General features: G+C 44.7%; 1 protein-coding gene across 5 annotated transcripts in view; it reads left to right on the forward strand.

The window, feature by feature from the left end:
* The window catches only part of LOC111157728 (eukaryotic translation initiation factor 4B), a 32,038-nt gene extending 19,899 nt beyond the window's left edge, over positions 1-12,139 (forward strand). For 2 of the 5 annotated variants that reach the window (XM_022519372.1, XM_022519373.1), the window contains 9 exons: positions 1,023-1,160; positions 1,264-1,437; positions 5,173-5,401; positions 6,290-6,387; positions 7,847-8,060; positions 8,600-8,655; positions 9,208-9,313; positions 9,577-9,649; positions 10,015-12,139. In XM_022519372.1, the coding sequence (XP_022375080.1) occupies positions 1,023-1,160; positions 1,264-1,437; positions 5,173-5,401; positions 6,290-6,387; positions 7,847-8,060; positions 8,600-8,655; positions 9,208-9,313; positions 9,577-9,649; positions 10,015-10,095 (1,169 nt within the window). In that variant the 3' untranslated portion in view covers positions 10,096-12,139. Of the gene's footprint in view, positions 1-1,022; positions 1,161-1,263; positions 1,438-5,172; positions 5,402-6,289; positions 6,403-7,846; positions 8,061-8,599; positions 8,656-9,204; positions 9,314-9,576; positions 9,650-10,014 lie in introns of all 5 variants that reach the window. The other 3 variants (XM_022519368.1, XM_022519369.1, XM_022519371.1) reach the window with 3 other exon arrangements.
* Positions 12,140-14,080: the final 1,941 nt, after the last annotated feature.

Genomic DNA, 14,080 nt, shown 5'->3' on the forward strand with positions numbered 1-14,080 from the left:
TCTCTCCCCCTCTCTCCCCCTCTCTCCCCCTCTCTCCCTCTCTCTCTCTCAAATAAATAAAATCTTTTTAAAAAAAATATTGCAATGAGCCTCCTTATACATGTGTCTTTATAATATTCCCAGTTGTTTTCTCAGGATAAATTCCTAGAAATTGAATTGTTGGCCCAGAGAGTATACGTGATTTTAAAGCTGTTAGTGTATATTTCTGAAATAACTTTCAGAGTGGTTGTGCTATTTTAGACTCCACAGCAGCAAAGGAATCTACTTATTCCCCTAAACTTTGCCAACATCAGAGGTACCTCTTATTTTTAGTGTTCGCCATTTTGGTGGTGGGAAACAGCCTGTGAATTACAGTTTCTCTTCCTTAGATGATAGCCAATTAATCCGGTGTCCTGTGTCATACATATTTTTCCCATTTTGTTTGCCTCTCAGCTTTGGTGTTTGTGTGTTTTCTTATGCTAACTTTTTAAGTGGTCTTTGGTTCTTTAGAACCAATCAGAAAAGACAGATTCCACTTATCTTCTAGTGTATTTAAGTCTTTAATGCTGGAAATCCATTATGAGATATATAGAGATTTTTCTCTTTCTTAATTCCTAAATTATTAGCTTGGCAATGTTTATTGAATAACCAGAGAAAATTTTTAAAATCAAATACCAAAAAAACTTATTTCAGTTCACATTTTCCCACTTTGGATTTAAAGTAAAAAAAAAATTTTTTTTAACATTTTACATATTTATGTGTGCAGAGGGGGAGCGGCAGGCTGTGGTGGAGAAGCAGACTCCCCACTGAGCCAGGAGCCTGATGCAGGACTGGATCCCAGGACCCTGGGATCATGACTGAGCCAAAAGCAGACACTTAATCAACTGAGTCACCCACGCATCCCATAAAGTGATTTACTTTCATGAAAATAAGCATAGTAGTGACTGAACTCATGAAATTTGACTTCATGGGCTATCAAGCTTCTTCCTATTAATGGTGTCAAAGAAAAGGGAATGACATTACCTTGTCTTTTTTCTCTCTAGAGTATCGAGATCGTTATGATTCAGATCGATACCGCGATGGGTATCGGGATGGGTATCGTGATGGCCCACGCCGAGATATGGATCGATACGGGGGCCGGGATCGCTATGATGACCGAGGCAGCAGAGACTACGACAGAGGTCATTACAAAACACAACCAAGTGAAATTGCTGTCTTTCAAGAACCCCTTTCTTGCCTTTGTTCCCTCCAATGTGATGATCATAATTTGGGATATATTTACAGGCTACGATTCCAGGATAGGCAGTGGCAGAAGAGCATTTGGTAGTGGGTACCGTAGGGATGACGACTACAGAGGAGGTGGGGACCGCTATGAAGACCGATACGACAGACGAGACGATCGGTCATGGAGCTCCAGAGATGATTACTCTCGGGATGACTATAGGCGTGATGATAGAGGTAATCATTTTCTTTTGCTTACTAATAGAGCAGACCACTGGAGAAACCGATTAGAAAATTATCAGTTACGTCTCAAACCCCTTAAGTGGGTTTTAGAAACAGGATGGAATTTATATGTTATAAAAGGTATGGCAGGGGCGCCTGGGTGGCTCAGTGGGTTAAGCCACTGCCTTCGGCTCAGGTCATGATCTCAGAGTCCTGGGATCGAGCCCCGCATCGGGCTCTCTGCTCTCTAGGGGAGCCTGCTTCCTCCTCTCTCTCTGCCTGCCTCTCTGCCTGCTTGTGATCTCTCTGTCAAATAAATAAATAAAATCTTTAAAAAAAATAAAAAAAAAATTTAAAAAAAAAAAAGGTATGGCAGAGCACAGCAAAAAGACATGGGACAAAGGTGGCATAATGGAAATAGCAAAGTCGAGTTCTTCTGAGTTGCCTTAGCATAGAGATTTTTCAGTTAAAATTGATGGAATATACAGACGAGAAAAGAACTTTTGCCACGTGGTCTCCTAGGCAGTGATTGGCACAGCAGGATTAAAAACTGAATGTTGGTGATTTCAGTGCCATTACTCCACAGTCATTGTTAATTAACGGTGAGGTGTCAGCATACCTCTTCTAAAATTAAGTCCCTCGTGTTATAACATTTATAGAAAACTATTGTGTTACAAATCTCAAAAAGTATCAATAAATGGCTGATACTTGAATCTGACTTCATTAGTATTATCCAAAAACTAAGATGTCTGACCCAGTTTTTCTCTTCAGTTATTTTTAGCAGCTTGCCTAGCCTTAACATCCCAATGTTAGCCCTGTGCGCCAAGTTTGTTTTTTTTTTTAAACAAAACTTTCAGTTGTTTAAAGCATTGCTGTCATTGCCGTTAGCAGCTTCCTCTTCCCGTGCTGCGTCCTAGAAATACTAACACTAAGCATTTACTCTGCACCAGCAGTGGGCTGAGTGCTCTCACAGGTACCACAGTCTTTTTTTTTTTTAGATTTTATTTATTTATTTGAGAGGGAAAGGGAGCACAAACAGGGGGAGGGACAGAGGAAGAAGAAGAAACATGTTCCCCACTGAGCAAGGAGCCCTATTTGGGGCTCCATCCCAGCACCCCGGGATCATGATCTGAGCTGAAGGCGGACACTTAACTGACTGAGCCACCCAGGCGCCCCACAGATACTATACAGTCTTAAGAATTCTATCTGGTATAGATAATGTTTCTCCTTTCCACTTTACTAGAGAGAAAAGTGGAGTTCTGGGTGTGGACTTTGGGTCTCCTTGACTCGTGACCTTTTCCTCTCTCACATCATTCTTTCCTCCCTCAGTAACTGTACACCTCATCTCTCTTTTCCGGTGATCCTGCCCTGCGCCTCCTCTATGATCTGCCCCCTCAGCTCCAGAGTCACTGCCGCTGGTTTTATTCAGACCTCGTTGCTATACCCACATTACTAACAAATTTCCCTGACTCATTCTGTCTTCACACTAGCACAGATTGTCTTTCTAGAACAAGAGCTAATTAGATTATTTTGCTCCTAGTCTCTCCATGGCCTGAAAGATAGCCATTTGTCTGTGCCCCTGACATACAGGGGTCTTCACTATTCTGCCTACAGTTTACCTCTTTAGTGCTACCTACCATTAGGTGCTTGCTAAGTTTTCTAGACTTTCAGGAGTTCCCATTTTGAAGTCTTCACAAGCTTCCCCAAACAGCCCCAGTCTAAGAACTTCCAGGGGGTATAAATCTGCTCTGTAGAGCTTTAGCATACTGTGTTCTTTTTTTTTATTCTGATCCTCCCATTAAATTGTGCTCCTTGCAGGCAGGAACTAAAAACTACCCAACTGTCATATATCTGGCCTTAGCGCAGTATTTGTAAAGTAGGTGCTTGTCATTTTTTGAGTAGCTAAAACAAACGGAAATTATCAGAGGAAGATAAAAAGGACGTTATGTGTACTATAGTGGGAGGAACATAGAGTTGGTTTGATAATACAGATTTCATCCTTTGGTCTTCCAAATATTAGGTGTATGGCTTAAATGAGTTACTCTTTCTGATCCCGAGTTTTACCCTATAAAAGGGGGAGTTAACGGGCCCTTCGCAAACTTACACATATTAAAAGTGGATCTCAGGGGTGGGGGTGGGTCCTGATTGGCTCAGCTGATGGAGCATGCAACTCTTGATCTCAGGGTTCTGGGTTCGAGCCCCTCATAGGATATAGAGATTACTTAAATCCTTTTTTTAAAAAAGCTGTATCTCAGAAGTTTTATATAAATTGCCAGCTTAAAACCCTTACTGAGGGACACCTGGGTGGCTCAGTGGTTTAAGCCTCTGCCTTTGGCTCAGGTCATGATCTCAGGGTCATGGGATCAAGCCCCACATTGGACTCTCTGCTCAGCAGGGAGCCTTCTTCCCCCACCTCCTCTATCTGCCTCTCTGCCTGCTTGTGATCTCTGTCAAATAGATAAATAAAATCTTTAAAAAAAAAAAAAAAAAACCTTACCGAAATTTAAATTTTGGGGTGCATGGGTGGCTCAGTTAAGGATCTGTCTTTGGTTCAGATCATGATCCTGGGGTCCTGGGATTAAGCCCCTTTTCAGGCTCTCTGCTCGGTGGGGAGCCCACTTCTCTCTCTCCCTCTGTTAATCCCCCTGCTTTTGCTCTCTGGCTCTCTCCCTGTCAAGTCAATGAATAAAATCTTTAACATACCTGTATTTTAAAAATGTAAATCTTGCAGTGCCTGGGTGGCTCAGTGGGTTAAGCCTCTGCCTTCAGCTCAGGTCATGATCTCAGGGTCCTGGGATCGAGCCCCGCATCGGGCTCTCTGCTCAGTGGGGAGCCTGTTTCCCCTTCTCCCTCTGCCTACCTCTCTGCCTACTTCTGCTTGCTATGTCTGTCAAATAAAGAAATAAAATCTTTTTTAAAATAAATAAATAAATAACAAAAATTGTAAATCTTGCTAAACGATCCTCTTTTTGTAGATACATATATGTGTTCCGTAGTGAAAGTATAAAGACCTGCATGGGAGTGATAAGCCCGATTTGAGCATAGTGGTTATGAGAGGACAGAACACAGCTACGCATATCGTGAGGGGAAAGATACTCAGGAGCCTTCTGTGTGGATTTTAGAATGTTTTATTACTTAAGCCAGGTGGGTGGTTGGGACATGGAGGTTTTATCTTGTTTATCTTTTGTATGTCTTAATTATTTAGGATAAACACTGATTTTGAGAAATACAATTCCGTTGAAACACTAAGGTTTATCTTGATTCTGACAGCTTGGATCCAAGAGGAAATCAAATTCCTTTAGCGTTTACATCAGCTGTTCAGTGCTTTGTGAATCACTGTCAGATTTACATTCTACGCAGAGACAAGTGTGTAGGAACTGGTCTTTCCCATGATACTCTCATGAGCCCTTCTTAGCCTCCTGAAGTAGTCCATCTTCCAGACCACATTTTGACCAAGATACTTTCCATTTAGAAGTTTATCATAATTGGACATTTCTTGCAGGTAGTAGTAGTTGTGGTGACTCACTGTGTGTGTAATACAAGTGTTTACCTTTCCCAGTCTTCCCTTCAGTGTCGCGCTGCCTCATGGGTATGGTAGTGGAGAGACTGACTGTCCTTGGCTGTGTTGGCTAGGCCAGTACTGCGAATCCCATGCAGCATTTTCTTAGACCCATGTCTGGGCATCTGGCTTTGAGCCATCAGCTTCTGGTGATTTTGAAAAACTGTTACTTAGAGTTTTATTTAACTTAGGTCCCCCCCAAAGACCCAAACTGAATCTAAAGCCTCGGAGTACACCTAAGGAAGATGATTCCTCTGCTAGCACCTCCCAGTCCAGTCGAGCGGCCTCTATCTTTGGAGGGGCAAAGCCTGTTGACACAGCTGCTAGAGAGCGAGAAGTAGAAGAGCGGCTGCAGAAGGAGCAGGAGAAGCTGCAGCGCCAGCTGGATGAGCCAAAACTAGACCGTCGGCCCCGGGAGAGGTGAGGTTCTCCTCGATTAAAGGTTTCTTGCCTGGGTGTGGAGTGGCTCCTGATGGGCCAGGCGGCGCATCCCTAGGGCACCCTTGGGAAATTCATGTAGGTGTTGCTGGTTGTCGCTTACTAGCGGTTAGTGTACAAGAGCTGGGCCGCTAGGGGCTCTGCAGTATATAAACAGTCACACCCAACGAGTTCGTTGCCTGGCCGTAGCAGTTTTTAAAAGGGCTTGAACGGCCTTAACCTCTGACAGGTATAAATTGGTAGTGATTTAATATAGGAGTGGGCAAATTATAGCTTGTTCCTTTTTTATAAGTAAAGCTTATCTGACTCAGTAAGAAAAAAATTGCCAAATCTGGCTTTAGTGTATGGAGTAAAATCCCACCATGGTGAGGTTAGTGGATGTGCCTCCTGCCCAGGTTACTGGGGTAGAGTAGAGAGAAAATGTTTTCACTTACGTTACGCGTTGACTGTAAGATATTTTTCATTTAATTTTACTTGGGTGTATGTTAAAGGAGTCATTACTGAAGTGTTTGTTATTAAAAGGTGGAATTGGATCCAATAGGGTAGAAACCTCTTGTAATAACATTCTGAAAAGTGGCCTAGTTTTGAGTGGCTTGTAGAGTTGGGTTACCAGTAAGGGTAAGGCTGTAGGTTATGTAGGAGAATATTCTTAACCCTAGTTGGTCCTTGAAGTGTTCAGAGCCAAAGTATCTTAGTGTCGGCAGCTTTCAGATGGTTTGAGAGAGAGAGACAGGGTGTGCACACCCATCCCACCCACAAACACAGCGTGGTAGAATATTAGTGATCGTTATTGAGAGGTCAGCATGGGTCCAGGGTGGCCTTCATTGAGCTGGACTTCAGTTGTTTTCTATTTTTTAAATCTTTGTACAGACACCCAAGCTGGCGAAGTGAAGAGACTCAGGAACGAGAACGGTCCAGGACAGGAAGTGAGTCATCACAGACTGGGACCTCAGCCACATCTGGCAGAAGTAAGTCAGACCAGGGTGGGTATCATGTTATTGCCCCTTTCCATAAATGAGCCATAACCAAATTATGCAGAGACTTTGGGGTTTTAAATTGAGTCACAGAAGCTTTATTTGGATTAGCATAGATTGATCAGAATGTCACGTGTCCTGGTCTGAAAAATCCAACATAGAAGCACCAGAAGAGACTTAGGTGATCTGTTTAATAATCTTCCACTGAAGAGTATACTTGACTGTTAGGTTTGTCCCTTTCTTTTATGTCTTGATGTTCCAGAGTTTTCTTTAGAACAGTCACCGTCACACAGCTCTCTCGCCAGCCTTTTTGGATGTCAACATATGACCAGAGCAGTGTCTCAAGCGATGATCTTCTGCTCTTGATCCTTCCTTCCTTTCTTCCTTGAATTTATCAGTTAGTCACAATCATGTTTAGTGTTTTTGGAAACCAAGTGATTAAATCATAACACCTCCCTTCCCTTATTGCGAACCAGTGTTTTTTAAGTTTTTTCCTCCCACCTCTAAATTGATTTGTACTTGAGCATTTCACTTTTTTTTTTTTTTTTTTTTTTTTATTTTATTTATTTATTTATTTGACAGATCACAAGTAGGCAGACAGGCAGGCAGAGAGAGAGAGGGAAGGAAGCCGGCTCCCTGCTGAGCAGGGAGCCCAATGCGGGGCTCGATCCCAGGACCCTGAGATCATGACCTGAGCCGAAGGCAGAGGCTTAACCCACTGAGCCACCCAGGCGCCCCTGTACTTGAGCATTTCAAAGCATGGCTCTGGGCTGAGATGATTTAAAAATTCATCCAGGTGTTTTAGAAGGTTTCTGGAAATTATTCATACTGGGGTAGCCTTTTTTAGTAACAGGATGGTAATGCCTCTGTTTGTAGCCAGGTGAGAGTGTGATGGTTGGGTTGATTATGTACCTGAGGAGGCTGCACAAAGAATCGGGCAAGTTTTGAGGAGACACTTGGTGCCCTTAAAAAAGAAGTATGTTCTGGGTTTTTTTGTAAATGTCTATCTGTGTGCATGTGTTTGTGTTGAGCCTCCAAACTAAAGTTTGATCAGTGGTTCCTGAGGTTGGAGGTTCATCAGAGGTCCTCTTCCACACAAGATACTCTCCAAGTACAGACATTTTAACAGTGCGCTGAAAACGTAGAAAGACTGTAACCCTAAAATAGAGTACTCGTTCCTAGAAAAGGTCAGGTGGCTCTCCTTGGAGAGCCATGATTTTTCCTCTTTTTCTTGAATCAGTAAAAAATGTCACTTTTCTCAATGTGACATTTAGTAACCACCAATTTGGGGATAATTTCATCTGTTGGGCCCCAAATACAGGTCTGTATTTAAGAATAATGGTGAAAAGAGGTCAGCTTGGGTGTGAACCATTTTCCATTCTCTTGAGATCCTGAATAGATGTTGTATAATAGCTTTTCCTGATAAGGCAGCCTTCCTATTCTGACTTCACAGATGCACGAAGGAGAGAGAGTGAAAAGTCTCTAGAAAATGAAGCACCCAGTAAGGAGGAAGACTGTCACTCTCCAACTTCCAAGCCTCCCAAATCTGAACAGCCTCTGAAGGTAATGCCAGCCCCTCCGCCAAAGGAGAATGCTTGGGTGAAGCGAAGTTCCAACCCTCCTGCTCGATCGCAGAGCTCAGACACAGAGCAGCCATCCCCTACCAGGTGAGTCAGCTTGGGAGCAGAACAGTTGCTTAGCTGTAGAATCTTAAACATGGTGATGTCATAATGGAAAGGGCCCTAGCTGTTGGCCTTAACAGCATCTTTTTAAGTTATGCTATCTTTGCTCTTAGTTCAGAATCAGTGGTGTGCTGGAGGGGGCTCATTGAAGCCATTATTCAGTTTTCTGGAGTTCTGATAACTGGTTGACATCTACTCGAAATCTGCAGATCAGTAATCAGGAGTTGCTGCTGCCACAGTTCGCAGCATGGCTTTGGGGGTCCGTTTACTTCCCTAAGTCTTAGGATTCTTCTTTGTAAAATAGTAATACTCCCCTTGCATGCATGGTGATCCGACAGGACATCGTACTTCGTGAGTGTTCACATAATTGCTTTCATTGTTGTCTTTCCTGTATTTTAATGTTCCACAATGTTAAGTATGTATTTTTGGTTCTCTGTAAAGTTTACTATTTGGAGAATGATTATACATTTCTTTTCTGTTCCTTCCCTAAGACTGACGAATATAATTACATGTTTTCCTTCTAGTGGTGGGGGGAAAGTAGTTCCAGCTCAACCACCTGAGGAAGGACCAGCAAGGAGAGGTAAGACCAACAGGAAGTCAGTGTTTCGCGTAGCTAGAGGCCTCAATAAAGGCCTATAGGGGTCTCATGAAATGCAGAACTCTAGTGTAATTTTGCACCTGTTTTTGTGTTTAAGATTCTTAGATTATCTGCTTTTTCTTACCAGTAGAGGGCAGGAGTGGTCTCTTCGGAGAAGGCATGGTGCCCTGCCCTTTCCTGGTAGAACATTTCTTTGAAAGGGGAAAAAAAGAATCGGAAGGAAATTAACATGCTCAGTCCAGATTAGAAATGTCACCATCTCTAAGGCCAAGGTCACTCCACAGCGTCACAGTCCTTCAATTCCACTTTGCTGTTAATGATGGCATAACCCTACTGTGGAACTTTTTAGTGGGTCTTATTTGGGGGCGGGGGAACGTGGGAAGAAGGGTTTGGAAAGGAAGTCTGGGTTGGGGTGAGGCTGAATTTCCCTCGGTATACACGGGCATGCTTTTCTGCAGCCGAAGGGATACCTAGGGCAAAGAGAGTGGTTACTTTACTTGTTTTTCATTTATTTTTGTGTCTCCACTCAAGCAGATGAAAACAAAGTAGATGGGGTGAGTGTCCCAAAAGGCCAAAGTGGGAACTCCAGCCGTGGCCCAGGAGACGGAGGGAACAAGGACCACTGGAAGGAGTCAGATAGGTATGAGTGTTCTCTCATCATTTGTAATCTTTCATCTATGCTAGGTACGTGCGTCTTTGTAGTTTAAGTTGTTCTTGGTCCTCCAAGCGTTGCCAGATCTCCTGCTATAAACAAAGGAAAGTCAACCAATATGGACAGTTACAGTTCTAAGAATCTAGAAACGAAAGTCCGGATAACAAGGACTATTCAGTGCCTCCCGGCTACCTGTGGGAGTTGGGACAGTCCTCTCCTAAAGATGTGGTTTTACCCTTATGCCTCTGCAGGAAAGATGGCAAAAAGGATCAAGACTCCCGATCTGCACCTGAGCCAAAGAAACCTGAAGAAAATCCAGCTTCTGTAAGTGTTGGGTGCTTGCTCATGTCTGCCCTTGAACTCCTTTATGTTCGGGGCTCCCAGGGAGTGGTGGGGAGTCAAGCACTGCTGTTTGTTCGAGATAGCAAATGCACCTGACTGTTCAGTTTTCTCCCTTTCGTGCGTCTCATCCCCTCTCAGAGATGAAAGGTGGTGGAGGGACTTCAGTAAGAGTACATGGGCCTCTGAGCCACTCACCCTAGCTACTCTACAGTGGGAGATGCTGAGTGAGTGAGTGGGTGTGGCCTGGGCTGTCCCCTCCATTTTGCGCAAGTAGCCGTATGCTGTTTCTTGGGTTTTGATGTGAGAATTCAAGGCCTTGGTGATTTTTTCCCTCTTGTCTATTCCAGAAGTTCAGTTCTGCAAGCAAGTATGCTGCTCTCTCTGTTGATGGCGAAGATGAGAACGAGGGAGACGATTACACCGAATAGACCTCTGCATCCTGTGCTTTCTCCTAGTCTCTCCACCCTGGAACATTCGAGAGCAAATCAAACCTCTATCCAGACAAGACAATAAAACTCACCATCTCCTGGAGACCTTTCTTAACTTTTTTTTAAAAAAACAAAAAACAAAAAACAAAATGAAATGAAATTCTTTTGCATGCTGCTGCAGCCTTTAAAGTATTGAACTAACTGGAGAATCGCCAATGTAGCCAGAGAGAAAGAGACGTACAGCTTTTCATGGCAAGGTTGTGCGTTTTTGCGACACATGCAGTTGCCTGTGTGATTAGTGCCTGGGGGCCTCCATTTAGCAGAATGGCAGTGACAGCGATGCAGTGTCTGGAACCTGGTTGAGCAGTAGGGCAGGCTTAAGGAAGAGTGAGATTTCTACCTTTTAATTCTTATGATCCTGTTGTGGCATATATGAATTCTCAAACATTACCTGAATAAATTTTCCATCCTTGGAAAGGTAGGTTTAGTCTCTGAAGTTCTAGTCTCTAGGAGGCTGCCTGCCCCTCCTCTTACTTAATTCGGAGTTCCTGGGGGGATTCCTTCATTTTTACCCCCCAGGGGGGTAGTTGGGAGTGAGTCTCTGGACCACTAAAGAACAGGACTGCTTGGTGACCAAAATAAGCGGGGAAATCGTAGTTTGAAAGGAGGTTATGGGGAAGGGACTAATTATTTTGCACCAATGATTGGGGGAAACGGCATGACCTCCAGTGAACACTGGAGCAAGAAGCACTTCAGGATCATGGGAATTCCCAAGTCTTTACTGTGTCCTGGTTTTGCCCTTTCTTAAACACTGTCCTTTCTGGAAGTTCACATATATCCACAGTCTGTTGAAATCTTGAAGCTTTGAAAATGTAGGCTCTCGTCCTGGTCTCCTATCCTCATGCTACTCTTCGCTATTACCTCCCCCAAAGCAGCTTCTGCTTAAACCACACACCTGACCTGGGCTTTTTCTGTCCGCCCCAGGGATCAGAAGCAAATAAGGAATCACAGGCTCTTCTCCAACAAATCTTGGTTCTCTCGTGTCTTTGGACTCTAATTCCTTCCCTCCATCCCTGCTTCGATTTCTTTGACCCCCTTTACACCTCAGAAAACTGGAATTAATGGTCTTGGGTGGTGAGTGAGGGTGGAAAATAGGGACATTGTGAGCTGTTCTTAGAACCTTGATGGGGGCTTTTTGGTTTGTTCTTAAGTTTTCCTTCTCCACTGAAATCCCATACCAGTGTTTGGATTTATAATGTGGCCTCGACCAATATGGTTTTTTGGTGGTTTTGAGGGGGTTTTTTGTTGTTGTGGTTTTTTTTTTTTTTTCTTTTCCTTAAGCTTCCCTTGAGAGAACAAATAATAGTGGAGAGAACTGTTTAACAAGGTCCTGGTTTCTGTTGTACCACAATAGCTTAACTTGCCTCCTTTTATGTGCACCTTTGTACTGTCAGCCCAGGAGACCGTGTCCTTATGGGTAATACTGGGACCGGCAGAGAAATGACACCCTGGTCTCTTGTTCGCGAGCCCTTCTCCCATCAGTCCTAGGTTAGACCCTGCCCCTCCAGCAGACATGTTGGTGGAGTGCTGCAGCAGTGAGCTAATGAGTCCTTTACCCCGTGGACATAAAAGACTTTCAAGTGAAGTAACTTTAAATAATTGGCTTGGATTGGCCAGTAGCCAGGAAGTGGATTTTAGAGAAATACCCAAGGCTGAAAGGGGTTGGTGTTTTGTTGTTGTTGGGTTTTTTGTTTCAATACCATTGAAAAGGTAGGTTTTGCCCTCTTTGGGTCTACTCCTTCCAAATGGTTGTATCCAAAACTGTTTTTTCCCACTCCCCTCCTGCCCCCGTTTCCACAGAAACGGGTTCTGTCCCGCTCCTTAATACATGTAAAATTTGTACAAAATATCTTCTATGAAAATGATTTGTAATCTGTAGACTTAATACCTGGGAGATCTCTTGAGATGTAAAATCCCATCCTTTGGGTTGTGGGCTTTTTGTTTTGTTTTGTTTTCTCCAAATAAATCTGATCTTTAAAGTTCACCTTAATGCTGAAATTTCTTTTGACCACATACCTGTGCCTTTCTATTGCCTCCCCACCCCCATCTCTCTAGTCCTGTCTGCATTAGTCTGTTCTGCGCAAGAACAGAGGGTGGGGTTACCAAGGGGAAGCTACGTTTATTGAGGCCCAAGAACTGGGAATTTGCACCCACTCCCCTCCAGCCTTTTTTGTCTGGTGTTAACATTTAATATTTGATATCTGCTCCGCCCTTCAGCAGTCTGGAGAGGTTCTGCCTCTGCTTTCCTGGCTACTCAGCACAGGAATGGAATTAACTTGACAAGCTGGGCTGGGTTATAACTGAGACCCCTTTCCTCTTAATTTCTTTTATTTTTTTTTTAAGTCAGGTTTTTCACTGTTCACAGCAAGTTGCCTGTTTGGGGGGGGTACCTGTTTTTTGGGTTTTTTTGTTTTAAGAGAAGTGAGGAAAGGGACAGTTGGAAAAGAAAATCTTAAGCAGACTGTATGCCCAGTGCGGAGCCCAATGAGGGGCTCGATCTCACAACCCTAAGGTTCCTGACCTGAGCTGAAATCAGGAGTCAGACGTTTAAATTTGAGCCACCCAGGCACCCCTTTTCTCCTTTTCTCAGTCATAGACTAAGTGGGAATTTTCCAAATGGCTAGAGACAAACTGTTGGATTGCAAGGCAGGAACAAGGACGGTGGCCGAGAATCCTTAAGGTCACGAGGGGGTGGAGCAAAGAACCCCGGAAACCTCAGGAAACAATTTGGAGGAAGATGGGGAGGCTGTGCAGACAGGAGCCCAGTTACCCAAGTGGCTTTTGCAGTAGCTGCTCTTGGGGTTCTTGCCGGTGCACTGATCTCTTCAAACGTGGGGCCCTGTGCTGACTGCAAGTCTTCCACGTGGGTTTAGGTGAGAACGAAATTCCCAGGCCACCTGGGGAACCCATCTCAAACACTGGCATCAGTCTGCCGCTTTCTCCAAGCCTTCATTTCAAGCTCCTCTCCACAGTGCCAGGAAAATGATGGAAAGAATAAAAATGGGAAAAGCTAACTTAGAGCTTCACATTGGTTGGGCACAGGAAGGGTAGAGAAGGCACTCCCTGTACTGTGTCCCAAGAGGGCACTCGAAATCCAAGGGAAAGGTAGGTGCTGGGATGGCCCCGTCCTCAGGATGTGCGGACACTCTCAGAAGCCCAGAAGCAGAAATGGATCCCAGGACTGGTGTGTCCTGTCATCCTGCTATGAACCTCGAGTGACCAGAAGGGATCAGGTATGGCATCCTATTTTATAAGGGTCACTTCCAAGCAGCTTGGATCCCCTGTAAGTACACATAGCGGAGATTCTCCCAATCACGCACTAGGCTCTGGGACCCAGGCAGTGAGGTCCCAGCCAGGCCCGAAGGCATCACCTCAAGCACAAAGCAAGCTCACAGCATCTGGTTTCTCCGGAAGTGGGAAAGGAGCTACACATCTGCTCCTGGGAAGCATTATTTCTCAAATAAAACCTTGTTTCTTGGCAACCATTATAGCCCCCAGGGCCACAAGTGAAGGGGGGACTGACTTCCCTCACCCTCCCGCCTCACCAAAGAGGAGTTTGGAAGAGGCGAGCTGTGTTGCTCCACGCCCAGCTGCAGCAACGTCCCGGTTGGACAATACGCCCTCTGTCCTCGGCCAGCAGATCCGCCTCTGGTCTCAGCTCTGCCCCTTCCCCCCGCTCTTCCTGGTTCCCAGCACCCAAACCCTCCACCGAAGTCCCCCTGACCCAGTGCTCTTCCAGCCAGGACAGCCCATGCCCCTCAAAGCCCTCCGATATTCCCCCACCCAGAGGATCTGAGCACACTCGGTCACAGGCATGGGATCTCCCCAGACCTCGGAAGAGGGGGTTCAGCCTTCAGTCCTCAGATGGGCTGCCCTCTGCATAGTCAAGGTAAGAAAACCTGCATGGAGGAAAGGGTCAGGGGGT

The sequence above is a fragment of the Enhydra lutris genome, unplaced genomic scaffold, assembly GCF_002288905.1.
Source record: "Enhydra lutris kenyoni isolate GAN:26980312 unplaced genomic scaffold, ASM228890v2 scaffoldscaffold56, whole genome shotgun sequence".
In the NCBI taxonomy this organism is placed as follows: Eukaryota; Metazoa; Chordata; class Mammalia; order Carnivora; family Mustelidae; genus Enhydra; species Enhydra lutris.